A 22,084-nucleotide genomic window follows, 5' to 3' on the forward strand; every position below is an offset into this window, starting at 1 on the left:
TTTATAGTGGATTGGTGAAACAGCTGTGATGCAAGTCTCACTGTGTGACAAACCAAAAAGACTGTACAAACAATAATACATTCAAGCAGTGAGGGGAATGTAGCTCAATGTAACAGAGTCAGTAAGTGCATTTCCCCGCCAAGAGTAGTTGTTGATGAGTTAGTGAAAAATTGAGTATTTGTGAAATTATAACTCACACATTAGTAGGGGTTCCCCGTTAATTTTTGGTATAAAATTCCAAATGTGAGCACTTTAGAGGCATTCGGCGTCAAAGGTTCCACTGTAGCTACATGAAAAGGTAATGAGTGTTCGTGCAGCAGAATGAAATATTTAGTAATTCTTTGTGGTCACACCGAAGATAATTCCAGCCCTCCATCTTCTCCGAGAGACTACACTGTGAAGACAAAATGGTGGTGGGAAAAGGATGAGGAGCTAATGATGAGAAGAGGAGGGAAAAGAGGTGGACTCCAAAAAAAGAAAGCAGGCTACAGCAAAAGTTCTCCATCGGGCTGCCGCTCACATATGGCTCAGCTTTGCTTGTGTAGGCCCACTTCAAGGCAAAGGGCCTTGCAAACATAAACAGAGCAGGAGCTACAGCTGGAGCGCGGAGGCCGCCACTTGCTTAGCGAGACATCCGTCCGCTAAACAATGGATCAAGTGACGCACGGGCCCTTGGCAGCGCAACAGAGAGGCCGGCAGTTTAGCAGAAAAAAAAATCCTGCCTTTTTTCCGTACGTTTATTTCTCGTCCCTCAATATTTACCCTCGTACGAAAACACACCATTTTTGTTCTGAACAGACCTCCCTGCGTTCCGCCCCACCCCCTGCTGGGTCACAGAGGACAGACACAAAAAGTTACAGATCTGCATTTTTCGGAAGAACCTTCGTGATAAACCTAAATTACAATCCAACCTTTATAGGTGAACTTAATTTGACTTTTTAATGTACCTTTCCTATAATTGTTGGTTTACCGCAAAACATTAAACTGTACTGCACTGGTACGCCTTGATACGGCTGGATCTAATATTCAGAAATGTAATTTTGGTTGTAAAAGATCACGTTGCATTTAAAAAAAATAAAAAATACAAACCGCTACCTCGGAGTATAGTAACTTGGCCCTTATACAACAAATGAATACAGATAGTACCTTGAGGGACACTTGGTGACTCCACTCAACCTGCACTTCTGACAGCGTGCTCTCGGGATGTGTTTCATCACTTTGTTATGCACGCAGCGTATCTACGGGTGGATTGGTTGGGTTGAGGGCCCCCTCGGGTCAATGAATGAATGTTCACTTTTTTTTTTTAAACAAGTCAAATCAAACTAGGTGTCACCGTCTTGACTTGTGCAAATAAACTCTGCAAGGCCACGTCGGCGCGTCCACTTTGTAACACGCTCATTGACACTCATCTTATTTTGGCAAGAAATATAAAGATACATCTCACCTTTCCCTTGTCACACTAATGGAGGGACAGGCAAAAATGAAAATGAATCCTCACAGCTGTGGGGTTCCCTCTGCAAGGAATACAATTAAAACAGTTATTACGAGCTGGAGACAATTTCGAATATGAGTAAAGGGTCAGCTGGTAGTACGGCAGTAAATATTAGTCATTCTTTGCAGAGGATAAAGACTAACTGCCTATAGGTACAATATAATTGTTTGTCAACATGTGTTGTCCCACCGTTTGTGTACAAACATGTCACATAGATGCTAATTGTTAGCCCATGTGCCTATGGAGTTTCCCATTGCATGTTAGCATTTATGAAGGTGAAGCTACGTGCTTTCTTTAAATACACAATGTGTCATCGTCTTTGTTTTATGTTTAGCTTGACAGTAACCTTTAACTTGGAGTGGCAATATACAGTCACACCTACACACAGTTTAGCTTATGATAGGCACCACATTCTTGACAGCTCAGTGAAAGCTTGGTGAGGGTGTTGTTCAAGCCATGAATGAAGCGTAGCCTCTATAAAAGAAAATTCTTTCATCGTCTTTAAGGGTGCATTCAATGAAGTTAACATGCATGTTTTTTGAATGTGGGAAGAAGCCTGAGTAAAGCCAAAGAAAACCCATGCAAGCATGGTCCAATGGCCAAACTCCACACAGGAGCTGAGATTCAAACACCGAAACTCAGAACTGTGAGGTACGGCATGTGAATCACTAAAACACCATGCTACCTTGTGCTACAATTATCTTTTAGGAAAATCGCTTCGTCGCGCCAGTTGACCTCCATGTGCTTCCAACTAGTGTCAGTCAGTGGGCGAGCTGTTCCATTGTTCAATTCCCAGCTATCGCACTTCAACTGGCTGCCAAATGAACGATCATAATCTAACACATAAAGGGAGTTGTGGGTGGAAAAGACGAGGGAAAAAAGTGTGTGTGTATGGGGGGGTGGGGAGTATAAAGCGTGAAAGGGGCCTTTTCTTTTTCTCTGGCTGCCGTGTAAACTGCAGGTGTGACAGTGAAGACAGCAGCCATCCTACCACCCATGCACACAAAGATATTCCAGGCGGCCGTGTCTTGCTGAGGCACGCACCTCCGCCCTTGTTTAGCGATAACTATCAGCACTTTCTCGCGACAGCCAAACATCTTAAAGGCAGCTCCGCTTACCTCAGCAGTGCAGCTGAAAGAGATTAAACACAGGTCGGAGTGTGAGCTGAATGCACTTGAATGAAACTTTTTATTTGGCCTCAACGTGACCGACATGAAAGCCATCATAAATGTGTGTTCCCTGTGGTGATAATATCGACTTTCTGGTCATTTTTCCAGTGGGCTGGAGTCTGGGGTGCTATATGTGCTCCTCGGGCCGTATTTCCTTAAGCCCGTAGATCCATTTTGAAATCGGCAAATTATGTGCAAATATGAAATGGGCATTTACAATAGAGTTCCCATCGAAAACAGGAGCACTCACACTTGGGACATGTTCAGCAAAACAAGCGTCAGTCAGTGGCGGACCTTCCTTAAGTACTGCTTGACGGCTTGGATCTCACCAGTAAGTGTACACGTAAAAGTGGGCTGGATTTTGTCAGCAAGTGTGTCAGAGTGAGCTCGATCTCACTGGTAAGCGTTTCAGTCAAAGCGGGGTGGATCTTTGCCTGCGTGTGTGTGTGTGTGTGTGTGTGTGTGTGTGCGCGCGTGTGTGTGTGTAAGAGTGGGTTGGATCTCGCCGGTGCATTCCAGGCCAACTCCTTCATTCGCTTGCGAAAGCTGACGCCAAAGTGTGCCAAACAAAATGTGTTCCCATTAAGAAGACACTTGTAAAATCAGTTTAACTCATGAGTGCAACAATTCATTCACGAATGTGAATGGTGACTGGACATGACTAACCCCCACGTCGACAAATTCGCCGAGCAATCGAGTACCGCTTGTGCTGCTTATCAGAAGCTAAAAATAATCTGTGCCTCCAACAAAACTTGGTCTACGTGGTCATGCCACTCAGTATTAAGGTGACGGTTATGTAAATGACATGGCACAAAAAACAAAAAAGAATAATAAATCTAAATAAAATGTAACAATACATACTTTTATAATACATGCACAGAATGACTGAGTGGCAAAGTCAAAAGGAATGTGAGTTTATTTAAGTAAAAACCAACAACCAATCATTGTCTGCATTCATTTAACCGGCAGCAAACATTAAAAGATAAAAACATGTGAAAATGACAAAGTAAAATAAATATTGACCTTCAATTAAGAGAAACAGCTCCAAAAGGCTTTCACTTTTAGCTGGAATATTATCAAAAGCACAATAATTAATTTGTAACGGGACTGTTTTAGTCAGTAGCTTGAAGTAATCAGATTTAAGATAAGATAAGATAAGAAACCTTTATTAGTCTCGCAATGGAGAAATTCCCAATTCACAGCAGCAAAGTTATGAAAGGAAGAAGTAGAACAACAAAATATAGGAGCTGCTGGAAAGGCAGCCACTCTCGCGGCGCCATTTTGAAGTCAAAATAACAAAAATAACACAACACAACACATAGAACACAGACAGTCGTGCAATCTTCACCAATTTTCTGCATACACTTTGTTGTCTGAAGCAGTTCTAGATGAAAGAGGAGAGGATCAAAGTGTCCTTTCACCAGTGGATCAGAGACGTCATGCTGAAAATGTGCACACGTCTGCTACAAGCTAAGTTTTGAAAGCAAACACGAAGCTGTAGCGTCCATTGACGAAAAGAGATTAGTTCACTTCTCCTGTCCCACGTAATCCGCTTCAAACTCCAAGCCGCGACTCCCAGTTCCAAATCCGCATCGGCACTCCGCACTAACGCTCTTTTCTTCTCATCGTCGGCTCCTCAAGCCTTACATCCATCCAGCCGCAGACCGTTCAACAGCACCGATCTCTCCGCTGAACAAAGCGGGGCTGTGAAAAATGCTGCCCATTACAGGCGCAAGACACAAGCACCCCGGGACTGTCCAGCAACGACAGTCAAATGGCGCCGACATTCCTCCCAGTCAAAAACAGTGCTGGTATACCCATGCTGCCGAGAAGGCGCAACCACCGAGCACAGAGTCTCCTCCTTGATGAATGTCGTGGCCAAAAAATGCTGAAAAAAGTCCACATCAGGTCCACACGACGTAACAACAAACACAAAGTGACAAAACAAACACAAAAACAACAAAAAAAGCAAGGCTCATGAGAGCACTTGCTGACGGCTGCCTACTCGGGCGCCATCTTGAGTTCAAAGTAGAATGTACCTAATGACGTCAGCATTTTTCCATCCGCTGTTTGGTTGGTCAGCGTAAAACTGGTAAAAGTCAAGTTCAACAAGTTAAAAAAAACACACACCCAGATCTGCAGGGCAGTAAACACAAGGCTGGAGATGTTTACCTTTGGATAAAAACAAGAAAAGTGATATTTGGGGATGCATGCTTTACGTTGAACAGCTTTTATTTCTTCCATAGAAACTTGTCGTTGGTCTTCCAGAGACTTTTGCTCTCCTTCTCCACAGATTGAGCGCGGGCTGCCAAATTGGTTTTGACGCAAACTCTCTGCACTTCGTCCAGGTCCGTAAGCCTATTGATGCTCTCTTCGTTGCCTTCGTTCAGAATGTCCCAGAAGTCTTTGCAGCCTCCTCTCATAGTTTTCGGCTGTGTCGTCGGAGAGTCACGCGCACCAGAGTTGAAGGTCCTTCTGGATGAAGGGGGAGAAGCTAAGACTGAAGTGGATGTTTTATGGGGGGGGCCCTTGCATTTGGGTTTGAGCAAGTCATCGAGGATGGAGGTATCACCCAAGAGCTCTGTGAGAATGCAGGCCCTTTCTTGAGGGGGCGCCTCCTGGGATTGTTCTTGTACATTTGACTTTTGCTCCACATTGAGGGGAATATCCGCCACCTCTCGAGCGTCTAGACAACTACTGCTGCTGCTGCTGGCCTGACACACACCAAGACCACCAACAGGTCTGGACACACTAGCCTTCTTTGTCCTGCGTCGACCTCTCGCACAGCTGACCGCCTCCTTCTGCTCTTCAGGATCCACACTTGGGGACTCCCGCGCATTTTTCTGTAACTTCTCTTTCTTCTTCTCAGGTTCAGGACACTTCTGGTTGGATTTACGCCTTCTGGTCTCCAAGTTTTTGGGAGGTGGGGTCTGGGCTTCGTCAGATGGCGCGAAGTTGCTGGCAACGAAGCTGGCGAGTTCTGGGTGGCCGAGAGTGACGTAATAGCGTCTCAGCCACTCTAGCCTCTGAGTCGAGTCGCTTCTCAGAACGTCGGCGGCGAACTGTTGAGCCGAGGGGAAATTCAACTTGGACGCCATCTCCTGCAGCTGCTCCCTTTTCACCAACACACACACACACTTGACATAGTGAGGTTTTGAACACCGGCAGCTCTAATTTGGCAAATGAGTCAACACTACAGTGGATTCCCCATCTTTAAGTTTGCACAATTTGGTATTCCAGGAAAATTTGGGGGGAAATGTGCCATGATATGTGATGTGAGCATTTCTAGTGAGCCCTGTGTGCACTTCATTACAAATATTTTAGATTTTTAGAAGTAAAAATAACCAAGTGAGAAATTGTGGTCAAACAAACGTGTACACACTCTTGTAACAGGATGTGGGTGAGTTCAGAATAAATGTATCACATTTAAACTCATGTTAAATGCGATCAGCACACAGTGGCTATTTTAAGTACCTCTGATTTACCCCAAATAAACTTCGGATGTTTTAGTAGGCTTTTCCTGACATTTTTGTAGTTATACCTCAGAGCACAAACCATGGCCTGAAGACGGCTTCCACATGTGCGTATTCAGAACCCAAACAAGAGCAATCTGTACTAAGCTGACCTAAACGTGGTAGAAAATGGATAAAGACTCAGACTTCTGTCTTACTGAATGATCGAAAGCAAGGAAGTGAGAGGCGAGAATGAATGTCCTCTTCCTCGCTTCGACACAGGCACTGTCAATTATTCATTTTAGAATCTGCTGTGGGCTGCTAAGATTGGACTGCAGAGTACAAATGCCTCCTGGGCCATAGTTTGGATACCACCCCGTTGTAATTTGTCCATTGGTGTGCATGGTAGTGTGAATGGTTGTTTGTCTAGCATATATGTGCCCTGTTTGACTGACAACCTGTCCATTGTGTACCCCTCCTCTCGCCTAAAAGTCAGCGGCGCAAAGTCCCAGCTCCCCCGCAACCCTAATGAGGACAAGCACTAGACAGAAAATGGATGGACCTTACAGGAAACATTGCCGGTGTTGTGAATATAGATTTTTTAAGTGACCGCTGGGCTCTGGAATGAATTATTCCAGATATAATGACTACCGATGGGAAATTTTGTTTTTCGGTCAGCCAGCGTCACATAGTGCATTGTCTTTAACTTTGGCACTTTCACTGCATTTGGAACTCACCATCTGCTACTTATTGTATTTTTTTTTTTTTTAAGCCACAAGTCCAACGCTATTAATCAGATATTCTGGTGGCACATCATGCACGACCCAAGATGAATACTTCTCCACATAGTCAGGCATTTTCGCTTTGTTTTCCTCTGGCGCCCCAAGGCCCTTGTTATTAAAAGTGTGGTTTATCCGGACTCAGGATCAGAAACACTTCAAAGTGTGGCAGTAATAAGTGGTGTTCGTTAATAGAACTTGTGGCTTTCCCTGGAAAAACCAATAAATAAAAAAGTGATGGCAGTAAAACCCCCGTGCAGACTTGAATTAAACGGAACGGGGAATCTATATGGCTGGTATGTTTTCACACATTTGTGTGCCTCAAGGCGGAGACAGCTTCTTCCACCTGGGGAATGATATCACAGCTAAAGAAGGTGCCGGTGTGTGTGTGTGTGTGTGTGTATTTTGGAAAGATGTCTACATTAAGTGTTTCATTGGAAGTATGTGCATATCCATCGTAAAGTCCCTGGGGGCCATCTTTTTTATTCCTCTGCACCGTCGGGTCTGAACACAAGTGTGTAATGTTTGGCAGGATGCTGGTAAAAGGGTGGTGGGGCGAACTCAGAGGTGGTCTGTGTGAATGCATGCCATTTCCCGAGGCCCAGATGGGGGCGCTCGACATTCAATTTGCGGTGAGCTTGGGCCGACTTCCCAACACTGCCAGGAATTCTCCCTCCATGAAAAATCCACCACTTTCCTGGGAGGGTACACACTCCCCACCCCAACTACCATCCATATTCTCCTTAGGATTCTTCCTGTTTCTCATTACCTGCGCATGGTGAGAGGAGTCTGCCCCAAGATAAAGGTGTTACATCTGGTGTGCTGCACAATGCTCTTAGTGAAAGTGACAGGGTGATGACCAGGAAGCTGCTGCGGACCGTTGAGAGCGGCACATGGCTGTTGGTTGGGTTGGCTTTCTGACAAGCTTTCCTGTAGCGCAGCATGTCAAAAAAACAAAAAACAAAAATGAGCACAAATCTTATCATAGTGAGCCCTCGTTTACCACGGGGGAATACACTCCAGACCTATGCGCAATAAGTTAAAATCTGCCATTTCAAGAGACCACAGAAAAGTTCTGAAGTGCACTGATCATCAGCCAATCTGAATTTTTTGCGATTATCTATCCATCCACCCATCCATCTTCTGATCCGCTTTATCCTCACAAGGGTCGCGGGGCGTGCTGGAGCCTATCCCAGCCGTCTTCAGGCAGGAGGCGGGGGACACCCTGAACCGGTTGCCAGCCAGTCACAGGGCACACAGAGACGAACAACCATCCGCACTCACATTCACACCTAGGGACAATTTCGAGTGTTCAATCAGCCTGCCAGGCATGTTTTTGGAATGTGCGAGGAAACCGGAGTACCCGGAGAAAACCCACACAGGCACGGGGAGAACATGCAAACTCCACACAGAAAGGCCGGAGCCGGGCTTGAATGCACGACCTATGCACTGTGAGGTCAACGCGCTAACCACTCGACTACCGGGCCAAAGGCTATCTAAAGGCTAAAAAATAAAAATTATTAAAAAAGGAGGAAAAAAAAGACCCATACGTCAAAAAACTCTCTAATCATATCTCAAGGCGCCATTCTTTGGGTTGTAGGCGAGCTGGAGCCCATCTTAGTTGACATTCTACCCAAGGACTGGTCGCCAGCCAATCACAGAAAATGAGATACTTTCATTTATGGTTTAGTTTCCTTCAGCTTGGAACGCACATGACGTTGGCTGTTGGTCAATATGCGATCATGTCTTCATTTACATTTTTGTGGATTCCATCCATCCATCCATTTTCCGAACCGCTTGATCCTCACTAGGGTCGCGGGGGGTGCTGGAGCCTATCCCAGCCGTCTTCGGGCAGTAGGCGGGGACACCCTGAATCAGTTGCCAGCCAATCGCATTTTTGTGGATTCATGAAATGTAATTCAAGGAGCAAGTATGCTTCGATTGCAAGTCTGCATTTTCTAAGAATGGTCAAAATGTCAGCTTTGATTTGGTTAAGCAGGGCACATACATTATGATGATCCGTCCGAATTTCAGCAATTAACTACATTCATCAAGCATAGACAGTATTTTCTGCTTTCAATCTTTTTGTCCGTTCAAATATGTCATCAATGTGCTTAAATGTGGATTTGTAAATTTGAATGTGTTTAAAGCAGTGGGGGCGGGTAAAACTGAAAAGGTCTGTTCTTGTACAGTGTAGTGTATTTTTACCTAGTGCTGGTTCAGTTAGGAACATATTGCCTGCGATAAACAGGGCTTCACTGTCTCATGGTTTAAAAATTGTTGTGTACCTCATCGGGGGTGAGGAGTTCATTTGCAGGAAGTTGAGAGTACATCTTGCGCTCAAACACATCCTTCATCGCGGCTCGACTGATCAGCTCCTCGGCTTTGCTCCCGCCCACCACGCGCTGGTTGGAATGTGTGTACGCCACCTCCCGCACCCCACCTTCAATCAGGAACAGAGGTCATTCTAGTCAAATGCGACGACATGACTTTTCTCCAGAGTCTTACCTAAGATAGTATCAATGGTTTCTGTGGAGGCTGTAGATGTTTGCCTTTCCACATGAGTGAATGGAGAACTTTCATGTCGACCCGAGCTTGTTCCAGATCCTTGACCATCTTTTGGTAGCCCTGCTTTGGTTTTATTTGCGCACTTGGTGTTCTCGTCCTCTGAAGTTGTGAGGGTCTCAATGTCCTCAGTGAACATGGCTCCTCTGCTCGTGTTTCTCCTTCTGCTGTGTACTCTTCTTCCTTGTTGTTTCCTGCCCGTTTTTTGGTAGGGGTTCAGGGTGTCACCCTTAGACCGTGTTAGCGTCTCAATGTCGAAATCATCCGATTCATCGGAATATTGCTCAAAGCGGTGTGATTTGGAAAGCAGCGGATTTTTGGAACTTCTCGCACTCTCCTTGTCACTCGCCTCTAAATTGGTCCGACATAATTTCGGGCCTTGTTTTGTACTGCCGTTCAATATCGTGATTTTTCCCTGTTCAGGGTAAACATTATTCCCAATGTTGAAGCTCTTAGAGCTTGTCCCCTCACCACCTGAACTACTGTCCCCATCACCCGACTCCGGCATTGCTTGAAGCCTTTGGAGTAGTATGGCAAAATCCTGCTGCAGCAAACTGGTTGGACCAAGCCTGGTGGAGGAATCCATACTTCTTGTGCCACGCCCTCCACTGGGACTTCCCCGCTCCGCCTCGACATCATCGTCACTCCCACTGCTGAAGTCCTGCAGCCCTCTGGGGATCTTAGATGCACCCGAGCTCTCCTTGTATGCATCTCCAGCTTCCTGCAAGCAAAAAACATAGGAGTACGTTGGCATAGAAAAGGGTTGGAAGCTATTAAAAAAAGGGCCTATGAGAACATTCCTGGTGGGATACAAAACAGATGTTCGTAATAGCAAATCATAATAAACCACAATGTGACACAGGCTCCCATTATGATGTAATATGAGGAACTGACATGTCCAGAAGCTATAACCATTTGGACTTCATTTGGACCACCAAGCATGATCCAGTTTTTAGTGTTCACTGGACAGATCTGTCCATTTCGGGAAAGTTTGCGTGCATGCATGTGGAACCAAAAACGCTATAAGCTTCAGTGTACTGTATGTATGATTCCGGTTCTTTCCATAAATCTAATGGATGTCTGGAGCAAACCCAACTAAAGATGATTGAAGACATTTTGAAAAAAAGGAATTGGACAGAGGGCAACACGATTGGTGGTTATGTCATTTGGGTTCACGTTACTGGGCTTCTTTCTGGGTTCGAATCTGGAGTTTGCATTTTCTGCCAATGCTTGCACGGTGGGTTTTCTCCATGTATTGTGGGTTCCCCACACCCTCCAACAACATGCATTTTCGATCCAATGATGAAACTTAATTGTCCTTACGTGTATGAGAATGAATGTGAATGGTTGGTTGTCTGTATGTCCCCTGTGATTGACTGACGAGCAGTCCAGTGTCTACCCCGCACATCTCCCCTAAAGTCAGCAGGAAATATTTACAATCGCCCTGTGTACCATAGTGTAGTTATATGTATATATAGTTGCGGTAGTAGTTTGTTGTACTTTTACGAAGGAACCAGAATCACTTTTGTCAGTCAGACGGCTGACAGACCCCACAGGAAGGCCCCCATAAGAGGTATCCCCGTTTTAAGCATGGGAATGAGAGGTTTGAGCGGGCCGCTGGGGAGAGAAGATGTGTGAGCAAAGGATGGGAAAGATGTGTGCTCCGTGTTCCGGGTCTCTGAGAAAAGCAGAGCGACTCACGCCAACGCTGTGCCTATGGGTCTTGTCTTTCTCTTCCTCCTCCTCCACAGCCTCCACGTTTGTGTGTGTGCTGGTTGTCATGACGCCCGCCTCCACTTGTCCTTCACGCTAGAATGAGGAGGAGACCATGAAAAAAAAATATGCAAGATAAAATGTTATATGCTACTGAAATACAAAGTTTGGGACTTAAATCCGATATTTTTTGGATGGAGCTTTTTTATGGGAAGTTATTATTGTCACGCCAAATCTTACCTCAAGTATTTTGCGGGTGAAGCAAGTGCCTTGGGTCTGTAACCTGAAGAGGTTATGAATCCCAAACAGTTCCCCCTTATAGGCGCCCTGCACGGCATCAAAGTACCGCCGTGCGCTCTCCACGCCGACAACAGAGCTCTGTAATTGCTGATTGTAAACAAAAATAATCTTGTAATTTATCATTTCAAGATGCCTGTGCTTTTTTTCCTGTGGGATTTGTATGGAATATTTGTTTGGGTCTGTCATTCCGATGTTTTTGTGCATCCTTTGACAATAGATGGTCAGGCAGTGAATCGTTGTCAGGGGCAAATTTGTTTTTTAAACTTCCCAGGGGTGCTACTATGTGACTTTGGGGGTCTCCCTGGGGACCCCTGAAACACGATTTTCATCAGGATATACACACACAGCAAAAATTTTAGCAGCATGTTAAGGGCCCTGAAAAACAGCGAACAAGCTGCTACACAATACTCCAAAGCATTTAACCCACAGATGACTGAAATATATTATTTCTGTGTAAAGAAATTATCATTTTTTTTACCACTTCAGTGAAATTTGATAATATCCTGCCACACACATGACCTCCCAAAATTACCGGATTACCTGTTTGTAAACTTGTCTAAGGTAGGTAATTTCCTCCACAGTCCCCAATGAGATTAGCCTGAAAACAGTCACGTCTCTGCACTGGCCAATGCGATAAGCTCTAAACACCATGCAAAAAAAAAAGAACATGCATACCATATCAACCATGTCAAACAAGCCACATATTTGTATGCAAAAGAATGGAATCTGATAAAAAATGGACAAACCTGTCGATAGCCTGGAGGTCATTGGCTGGGTTCCACGTTGGATCAAATAATATCACCACATTGGCCCCTACAAAGTTTAGACCAAGACCTCCCGCCCTGGAAAGAGTCAATATTGCCATCATTTTTTTCTTCACGTTATATATTACAGTATTTTCTCAAAGATGTCCATCACGGTGTCAATGAGTTAAAAAAATAAATAAATAAAACACTTCCCTCAAATAGAGGTCTCAGAAATAAGTAGTATCTGCAAAGTCTGTTACTAAGCAAAACAGCAGCACCCAACGAAGCCCATCAACAGTTTTTCAGATGAAATTAAGGGTACAGTTTTAGTGTATATTTTAAACCAGTTGCCTGGGCAACATTATCTGAGATGATTTAAAGTGATCGCTGCGCAATGTTGCGTGCATCCTTGTTTACGTGTCACAGCTCACTTGTTTTTGACCTCCCTGCATTTAACTTCTGTTTCACCCTGCATAAATTATAATCTAATAAATTTGTTTAATATTGCAAAAATGTGTGATATCTAAAACAAAGCTGTCCCTCAATCTGCAGAGGAAATAAATGCCTATCTACTGAAATAGAGTAATTTGGATTTTTTTTGGGAGTATGTATTGGCAGACTAACATGGTGGACACCAGGCACAGGTTGATGTGAGCGGAGGTGTTGAACTCCTTGACGATGTGGACTCGTTCCTTGGCTTTGGTAGTCCCATCCAACCTGCTGTAGTCATACCCCTCAGCCATGCAGTAGCTCTCCAGAATGTCCAACAGCTAACAGGACCCAAACAACAACAATAAAACAAATCCTGTTAATTGTCATTGGAATATGTGGTCATTCATTGGGAATGACTGGGGACCATTCCCGGGTGAACCCCACCTCTCATCCGGGGTTAGCTGGGATAAGTTCCAGTTTCCCCGAAAAAGCATGAAAGAAATTGGACGGCTGGTTAAGAGTTGCTGACCTGCTACTCTGCTACCCAGTTCATTTCTCAAAATCGCCATATGTTCCAAATTTGATGAAGCCTGAATATTTCAAAGTGAAACATATACTAGTGGAAAATTAACGTTAAGTGTCAATAAAAAACCAAGCATCATGATCACCATGAACAGCACTTGGTTGATTGCCATAACAATGCTGAAATCAATGTCCTCAACTTAATATTATCGTTCAGTCTCTGGTGACCCTGCAGTGTCTCATTTTCTTAAGAGCTCTAATTGCTTTCCTGCGTAAAGCCCCATGGCTTACACACTAATCCCAATCACGAGAGAGCGAGAAAGAGAAAGAGCCACATCTGCTGCGTGTGTTTTGTCTATAAATAAGGTATGGGGCTTGAACGGGAGCAGCAATTAAGTGTAGCCTAAAAACTGAGCGGCTGTGAATGCGAGTCACCATTTGAGAATGGTGACGGCTTCCAAATTCCGCCGTAAAGATCACAAATCATCAAATTTCCAATTTCCTATGGGACAGATGCACGTCTAATGAGACTTTGTACTCTCTTTGGACACTTAATTTGTTACACTTTAAAACGGATTGAAGAAAAAAAACGTCAACGTTTGCAGAATTGATCAAAACTTAAAGAAAAATTTATCTTAAATGTACACATTTTGCGGGTGTTTTTGCAACAACTTTTGTGTTGGTTCTCTAAAGGGAAGTTTCACACTTCACTGGGTTTACTGTGCTGGGTTTCTGTTCCCAATCCTGTTTGCTTGAAAGCCACTTAGACATCCATCCATTTTCCGAACCGCTTGATCCTCACTAGGGTCACGGGGGGTGCTGGAGCCTATCCCAGCCGTCTCCGGGCAGTAGGCGGGGGACACCCTGAATCAGTTGCCAGCCAATTGCAGGGCACACAGAGACGAACAACCATCCACACCCACACTCACACCTAGGGACAATTTAGAGCGTCCAATCAGCCTGCCATGCATGTTTTTGGAATGTGGGAGGAAACCGGAGCACCCGGAGAAAACCCACGCAGGCACGGGGAGAACATGCAAACTCCACACAGGGAGGCCGGAGCTGGAATCGAACCCGGTACCTCTGCACTGTGAAGCCGACGTGCTAACCACTGGACTACCGGGCCGCCCGCCACTTAGACAGATCCCGTAGATTTTGAGTGAGAGGTCAAGTACACTGTAGACTGGTCGCCAGCCAATCGCAAGGCACATATAGACAAACAACCAATCACAATCACAATCATGTTCATAACTAATTTAGTCCTCAATGAACTTAAGCATGTTTTGTTAAATATGGGAGGAAGTACGCAGAGAGAATGTATACAGGCACGGACAGAACATGTACTGTAAATTCCACATGAGTAGGCCTGAGCCATTATTTTAACCTAAAATCTGCTTACCATTGCACCACAAATTCATGGGACAAATTATTCCAAATATAATTTGTTGTAAATGGAAATTATTGTGCATTCAATCACAGCCCTTACCTGAGTTGACAGTGAAAAGAGGAGCACCTTGTCTTTCCTTTGCAGATAGAATCTTAGGAGCTTCTGCAAAACCTGAGGGGGAAAAATGTCTTCATTAACATATATGTACAGAGAGGATATAAAATGTCTACACATCGTGCTTAAAATGAAAGATAAATACACCATGATCATTCTAAATGTTTTCCACCATTAAGATGACCTTACTGACTATACAAATCAACTGATTTTTTTTCAGTTTTACATGGGGGGGGGGGGGGGTAAATAAATAATAAACTGACAACCAGCGTGTGCACCCTCTTGACGTGCCTGTGTTCAGACTTAACCAATCACAACTCAAGCTTGTGTTGGAGGGGAGTCTGCACAAAGCCACCACCATACAAAATGCCTCCCTTTAATCCCAAATATAGTAAAAATAAATAAATTAATTTAAAAAAATAATAATAAAAATTAAAAAATTTAAGCACACCGAGCCTTATTACTGTACCGCACCTTCATTTTGCCACTATACATCGGGTCCGACAGCGCCTCAAAAGCTTCATCTTTGCACCTCCGCATAAACTCTGGAAACGTCTGGAAAACTTTTTGACAAATGGCGCTCACACACTTTTCCTAAAAGAACAAAAGTCAAGTTGCGACTGAGGCAATTAATGTGAATGATTATAATAATGTGTTGATGATAGTACCTGTTTCTTACTGGTGCCCGTGGTGGACTGGAGCAGTGCCACGTGACTGGCAACCTTCCTCAGTACAGACAGGTAAGTGAAGTATAGCGCCTTCGCTGGCACACCCTCAGAATTGATCTGCAAGGGAGGAACTTCTGTTATGGAAAAGTGTCTTTTTAATGGGTTCAATAAAAACAGTTCGGGTCTCTGGAGTACCGGCCCAACAATCAATTGTGAAATTAAACGGCAATGTTTAATTTGCCCTATTCATAACAATGCGTCTGTAAGCAAACGTGAACGTCCACCCCACGGTTAGGAAACTAATTGACACAATAACCAGACTAGCAATGCCAAGGCTGCGTTTGATCATGGTAATAGAAGCAAAACTTGTCACTGGGCCAGCAGTTAAAATTTTAAAAATTGTAAAAATGCACAATTTGTCTCACAACTGATTATCTTTGTAAAGATAAAGGCCTTGCTGCTAGTGAGAACGCATTCAAAACAACGCTGTATTTTCAACTTTAGTGGTGCATTCAAGGGAAACACAAATATGCTACGCTAAACTGGTAGATTTAAAGACTCCGTTCACTCTAATTCCAAAAACTCTTATCAAGAGTTAAGTGGAAGGAAGCAATTATTCAACCCCTGTGCGCGACCACGTTACAAGGCCTGAAAAAGAAAAAAAATATAGCAGAGGTGGACTGACTTTATAGCAGCATCTCCGTCGAGCACGTCCACTTTGGCAATCGCATTTCTCTGAAGACCTCAAAAGCAATTGCACATCTTCAGAGTCTAGCACAGTTTGGTAGACCGTCCGCTGAAAGTCAGTCAGAGAGCAGTACACCACCTAGAGTGCACCACCAAAAGATAGCACTTCAGTTTGGTGCCACTTGGTCATCACCTGAGAGCACAACGTTACCCACCCTGTCATCCTTCTTCGGGAGTTGGTCCTGGATGAGCAATTTGGTCCTTCGGAGGAAACAGTAGGAAATCTTTCTCACCAGGTCTCTGATGGTCTTTCTCGCTGTTGCTAAGGCTCGCTTGGTAGCACTGTGTTTCTGGCCTCGCTCAACTGGTTCTGATACCTTGCTCTTAAAATGCCCCAGGTTGCCAAGACAGCCAGGGACGGCCCTGTGTGGAAGAACAGAACAGCAAGGTTACACATAGTTCCAGAAAATGCAAAACACATGCCAGACTGAATCGCTTGATAAATCACTGAACAGTCCTGTGACAAATTTGGAATTGAATGACTTTTTATTAATGATCAAAAAATGCCCACAAGCAAAAACTTACCAGTCCATGACACACCACAACTCCTCAAGGTTATTTTGAAGGATGGTGCCAGTTAGGCCAATCCTGATCTGAGTTAAAAAAAAAAAAAAAGCTGATTCATTTAAAATCTACACGTTGCCATACAAATTTGAGGACAAAACCTGACCTGACATTTGAGACCCTTCATTGCTTGAGTGATTTGAGAATTTGGATTCTTTATCTTGTGAGCCTCGTCTACAAACACAGCGGACCAGGTGATGCTGCGGGAGAAGAAAAGGTCATGTGAAGAATATAAATGGTAATTAAAACTGCAGGCAGTATTAACTATCACCAACCTTGATGCCATGTTCCGACTCCAATAAATGGCATAGGCCACTACCACCGACCTTTTTATAACAAGGTATAACTTTTTTGTGGACAGTTAGCAAAATCATCAATGATGAATGATTGCACTTCGGAGAGATAAGGTACAGTCCTCCATCCATCCATTTTCCGATCCGCTTTATCCTCACAAGGGTCGCGGGGGGTGCTAGAGCCTATCTCAGCTGCCTTCGGGCAGTAGGCGGGGGACACCCTGAACCGATTGCCAGCCAATCGCAGGGCACACAGAGACGAACAACCATCCGCGCTCACACTCACACCTCGGGACAATTTAGAGTGTTCAATCAGCCTGCCATGCATGTTTTTGGAATGTGGGAGGAAACCGGAGTACCCAGAGAAAACCCACGCAGGCCCAGATAGAACATGCAAACTCCACACAGGGAGGCCAGAGCCTCAGCACTGTGAGGTTGACGCGCTAACCACTGGACCACCGGGCCGCCCGAGATAAGGTACTGTATAACATATATACCCGCTACAAAATGTAGAAAAAGAAAATTCTATCTGTCGGGAAGTGTATCAAATGGGCCGTGAATCAGTGGTTAGGGACTTCTGGGATTGTCAACAAGTTTTACAAATTTGCCTTGTCCACCTGTCTGATAATTGCTTCCATGTCCTGAGTAAAAGTAAAAAATAATAATCAAAAAAGCCCTGGAATTCACCCAAACTCAAACCAAAATTCAAACCAAACGGCCAGAGTTAATGCTCAATTTCATGCCTAAAACTATTTGATATGTTATATTATGATAGACATGTCAACCAAGTTTTGTGTCAGTGGGTAAAACTGGTGTCGGGGCCTGATTCATTCCGTTTTTCCACCGCTTAGGCTCATATAACACACAGTGATAAATGTTTGTATACATTCTACCATTCAAGTTTGTACACTTTCTGATTCAGCAGCATTAACAAGTGCCTGAAATACTTTCACAGGCCAAAGAAATAAATGCACAGAACAGCATTAACACAGACAGGAAGTCATCATTTGTGTCTTGCACTTGCATCTTAAAGTCTCTCACTTATTAAATTGAGTCAGACAGAGGCGAAGAGTCTCATAGGTGGTGAGCGTGATCTCCACACGGCCCTTCTTGACGCGAGCCAGCTCCTCCTGTTTCCTCAACCCGTGGACCACCGCGTACTGGAAGTGGCCCCAGGTGTCCAGTTCATCTTTCCAGTTATACAGCACTGACAGCGGGGCCACAATCAGGAAAAGCTACAACAAATCGCAAAAACACTTGCGCTGATGACATTTGCAGGCAACCGCAATCCCCGGCGCTCCATCCCTCCACCATCTCACATTATTGTTGCACTCAATGCAGTCTTCATCTGGATGAATGTCATCTGAAAACCAATGTCACTGTCCTGCCTTTCAAGCTACTTTAGCCATTTTGATGCGGTTATCATTGCACCCACTTTCTTTGGCTTCCTCTGCTTGGATGGGGTCTGACTTTGCAGAAAGTGAGGCTTGTTGCTCTCAATGTCCTCCCAAGTTCCTTTTTTGTGCAACGCCGCCGCGAGGAAACCAAGGACCTGCAACAGAACCCCAAGAGCAATGTGAAGAAACGCTCCTCACAATTTGACAGGTTCATTGTGTTGTCTTCAATGACAACATAAATTATAGAGATGGAAAGCTCTCGTATGGGATTTGTTATGAATGATGGCTACTTTTTTTTAAATTTGTTACAATTTAACTTTGACAGACACAGCAACATATTGCATCTTCACTTGAGCCGTGGCAAGCTAATGATGTGAAGTAACATATCCTGCCTTCATTTTCACTTTGGAAATATAAGGAACAGCAAAGCAACTATTTTACCTTTGATTGCACTTTGGCAAGATGAAGAAGCAACATATTGTGCCTTCTATTTCGCTCTGGAAAGAGGACAAATAGGCAACGCAAGCTTGTGCCATCATTTTTATATGTATTCCTTGTTTGACCAAGTCATGAAATCGAGAGCAATTTCTCATTTGAAATGCCAACCTGGAGGTGAACTGAAGGACTTGAACACATCAAACAATCTGGGATGGGATTCAAACTGCCAACTCTTCCATCACTAGATGACCCGTTCAACCAACCAACCGAGCCACACCCGCCCTGATGAAGCACATGTGCCCCTCCTTGCACTTTGGCAAGATAATTAAGAAACACATTCTGCCATCCCTGGTAATTTGGCAAGGCAAACAGAAAATGCAGTATATCATGCCTTCCCATGCACTTTGTCAAACACTTTTACCAAATATTCCAGGCTGCTTTGATGTATACCTGCACGGTCTTCCCAAGGCCCATGTCATCGCCCAGGATACATCCTCTGGAATGGCAATAGTTACTGTAAATAAACCTGATGCCTTCTCTCTGATAATCCCTCAGGTATCTGTTGATGGTGTAAGGAACAATGTCTTCACTTCCATCACACAGCTTTAAGGGAACACATGCCCTGGAATGTTCCACGCCGCTGGAAAACAATGGTTTCTCTCGCTTCAGATTATTAAGATCAGATGATGTGAGTTTTGATGGAACATCATCTTCTTTCGCTTCCTCCTCTTCAGTGTACCCATCAGTGACATTATCGTCATCACTACCGGATGTGGTGTTCCGTCTGTGGGTGGTGTCTAAATGCTGGGTGTCATCACCATGATCAAGCACCAGGTGGTGGCGGGTGTGCCAAGCTGCTGTAAAGTGACAACAGTTTTTAATTTATTATGAGAGATTTGAAGATTATACTGTATATAACATGAGAAATATATGAAAAGTATTTACAATTAAATATATTTTTTAATTGCTGGATTTTAACAAATGTATTTTTTTTAAACGGAGGTAGGTACACAAGCTTGAACCACCGTTCGAGCTTGTGGCATCATATAACGAAAGACTTGAGCCTGCCATCTTAGCCAAAGTTGCACTCAATTGAGCAAAGGTGTCAACATTTGCAGTTTTGAGATTTAATATTTTTTTGGGAATAACGCTGTAATATAACAAAGTGTGGGAGATGTCTTGTTTGTTTGTTTTTTGACGGACTACCGTACTAGTAAAACCTCACAACTCACAACGAACTCTCAAAAGTATTAGGAAGAACGCTCCGCGGGCTCCATTTTGTATTTAACAAACATTATGACGGCTATTGACGACGACTAATGGAAAATAACCACAAAAAAAGGGAAAAAGGTCTGCTTCGCTAACCTTCTCCAACTGAGGTAGAGTCCGTCATGCTATCATTAGCATCCTCGTTTCCTCTTCATACGGAGTAAAAGCGACATTTGAGAGCAAGACTCCATGACACTTTTCAAAAAACCTAATGTTTCATTTACTGTAGAATAAAACTCTCGTCCGCGTAACATTTTCCTAAAATAGACTTGATAGTTGACAGTTGAGACTCGTCAGTTGCCCGACCATCATACCAGCAGCATTGTTTAGCTATTTGTACATCCATCGCGGCACTTTCGCTAGTTTTAGATGCACAAAATAAAGTACTGTACACGAAGAAGAAATCAATACAAAATAGATTTTAGAAATACAAAAGAAATTCAAAACAAAAATAACTATTGTATTCATAGTGGTAATCTTCTTAGGTTTGTAAAAAATAAAAAAACTCTGTTGAAAGTGCAGGGCTGAAATACAAATTGAGTTGTCGTGAAACTTTTCCCGGTTTGCTGATTACAGTACAGTACCGTATTTAGAAAAATATTATTTTATTGATAAGTACTCGTGTGTATTATTGTATGTTGATATGTTTTTACGACATACAACCTTCTGCATGTTTAAATACATAAGCAAGGATGGCAGAAAAGTTGGTTTCAGCCAAAGAATGGTGGAAGTGAGGAAAAAGAAGGAATACGTAAGAAAGAAAGGAAAGAGGTCAGGAAGGAAAAATATACATGGGATAAAATGCAGAAAAGTAGGAAGAATCAGGGACAGCTCCAGGATTTTTCCTTCTCCCGGGGCTAAAGAGTGGCTTGACTAATACATATAAGGGGAGGGGGAAACAATTTACAGTATAACTATATTTTTGAATATCAAATAAAATGCTGTAGGGGCTGAACTGGCCACACACAAATTTATGATGGAGTTATTCATTTTCTCCTGCAGTGAAATGGAAACGTATTTACACTTATCTTATTACACTTGAGAGCAGATAAAGAGCGTTCTGTTTTGCTCATTTGTAGTATCTTATCATCAATTCCAAATTGTATTGGCATATTGTGCATACCCCCCACCCCACACACAATTTAAAACAGTTTGCAGGTGTTGTAATAATAATCTTTTGTCAAAATAACCCATGATCAAGAATGATTTCATACTATACACACTTTCTTGCTGAAATTTGGCCCTGTTGAGCCAAAGGCAACCATAACAACCACAGGTACTGATGCTAAAGTTTAAGTGTACTGAGGGAACAAAAGTCATAATTCATGCCTTTTGCTCTTGAAAAAAAATAGGACGTTTCCCGTAAGAATACACATCTTGTTAAAAAAGACAAAAAAAAACAACACACATTACAATCACAACTTTATTCATGGTGGAAATTCTGATTTATGGTAAATGTAATCCTATCAGAGCTTTTAATCGTCCCAAAGACCAAAGGTAGCGACTTTGAGAACCACTGCTCGACACAATTAGGTCGACAATAAGTAAATGGACTTTTTTTAAAACTACTTGTATGCTTGATGCTCTTCATATGTGTCTATGCATGTGCAGATGTGTGTTTTAACGGGGTGGTATCCAGCAGGCTGGTGTCCTGCTGAGGACAAGGTCATGCATCCATGCGTATAGCACACACACATTCACCATATGGAATTCGAAGGAGGGGAGAGAAAGGGGGCGAAGGGGTTCGTTTGCAGGGCCGAGCCAAGCCACGCTTATGGACCATTTAGCACACATTTCTCTACCTCTCACTGCATTGCGCTGGACTACTTGCATTTACATAGCAGCCCAAGCTGGAAAACTTTACAGTGCGCCGTAAAAAGTAGGACCAGGCGACCAGAAGGCTCTCTCTCTCTCTCTCTCTCTCTCTCTCTCTCTCTCTCTCTCTGTATATACTGTATATACAGTATGCAGTATATATATATATATATAAAATCTAGTTAATCATAAATGTATAATTATTAGTATCAACAACATCAA

General features: G+C 43.5%; 1 protein-coding gene and 1 long non-coding RNA gene across 4 annotated transcripts; one reads left to right on the forward strand and one right to left on the reverse strand.

The window, feature by feature from the left end:
• Positions 1-1,547: 1,547 nt before the first annotated feature.
• On the reverse strand, positions 1,548-20,361 carry ercc6l2 (excision repair cross-complementation group 6-like 2). 3 transcript variants are annotated; one of them, XM_086112175.1, is made up of 20 exons: positions 20,144-20,361; positions 19,229-19,635; positions 18,379-18,495; positions 17,985-18,178; positions 16,757-16,850; positions 16,612-16,679; positions 16,242-16,449; positions 16,025-16,165; positions 15,340-15,456; positions 15,146-15,265; positions 14,657-14,728; positions 12,841-12,986; positions 12,217-12,312; positions 12,011-12,110; positions 11,411-11,557; positions 11,159-11,266; positions 9,401-10,178; positions 9,181-9,335; positions 7,662-7,822; positions 1,548-2,623 (listed from the first exon to the last, which is right to left on the reverse strand). In XM_086112175.1, the coding sequence occupies exons 1-20, from the start codon at positions 20,169-20,171 to the stop codon at positions 2,329-2,331; spliced, it is 3,552 nt and encodes a 1,183-aa protein (XP_085968301.1). In that variant the 5' UTR covers positions 20,172-20,361; the 3' UTR covers positions 1,548-2,328. The 3 variants fall into 3 exon arrangements, with proteins under 3 accessions (XP_085968301.1, XP_085968300.1, XP_085968302.1); XM_086112174.1 differs by lacking the exon at positions 1,548-2,623 and adding an exon at positions 3,560-5,775; XM_086112176.1 differs by lacking the exons at positions 1,548-2,623; positions 19,229-19,635 and adding an exon at positions 3,560-5,775 and having other exon boundaries at positions 18,263-18,495.
• Positions 5,255-6,175, forward strand: LOC147205251 (uncharacterized). Its single transcript, XR_015101000.1, has 2 exons — positions 5,255-5,401; positions 5,531-6,175. It is a non-coding gene; the product is annotated as an uncharacterized LOC147205251 (long non-coding RNA).
• Positions 20,362-22,084: the final 1,723 nt, after the last annotated feature.

This window comes from Hippocampus guttulatus, chromosome 5, assembly GCF_054856545.1.
Source record: "Hippocampus guttulatus isolate MCC_2025c chromosome 5, RoL_Hgut_1.0, whole genome shotgun sequence".
In the NCBI taxonomy this organism is placed as follows: domain Eukaryota; kingdom Metazoa; phylum Chordata; class Actinopteri; order Syngnathiformes; family Syngnathidae; genus Hippocampus; species Hippocampus guttulatus.

Bases quoted from the DNA above. Each gene is read 5' to 3' on its own strand.
- ercc6l2 (XM_086112174.1), bottom strand. From the start codon at position 20,171: ATGACGGACTCTACCTCAGTTGGAGAAG. The intron at 16,680-16,756 runs GTCAGGTTTTGT...TTTTTAACTCAG, and splicing joins TGAAGGGTCTCAAATGTCAG to ATCAGGATTGGCCTAACTGG. The intron at 12,987-14,656 runs GTAAGGGCTGTG...GGGTCCTGTTAG, and splicing joins TCTTTTCACTGTCAACTCAG to CTGTTGGACATTCTGGAGAG.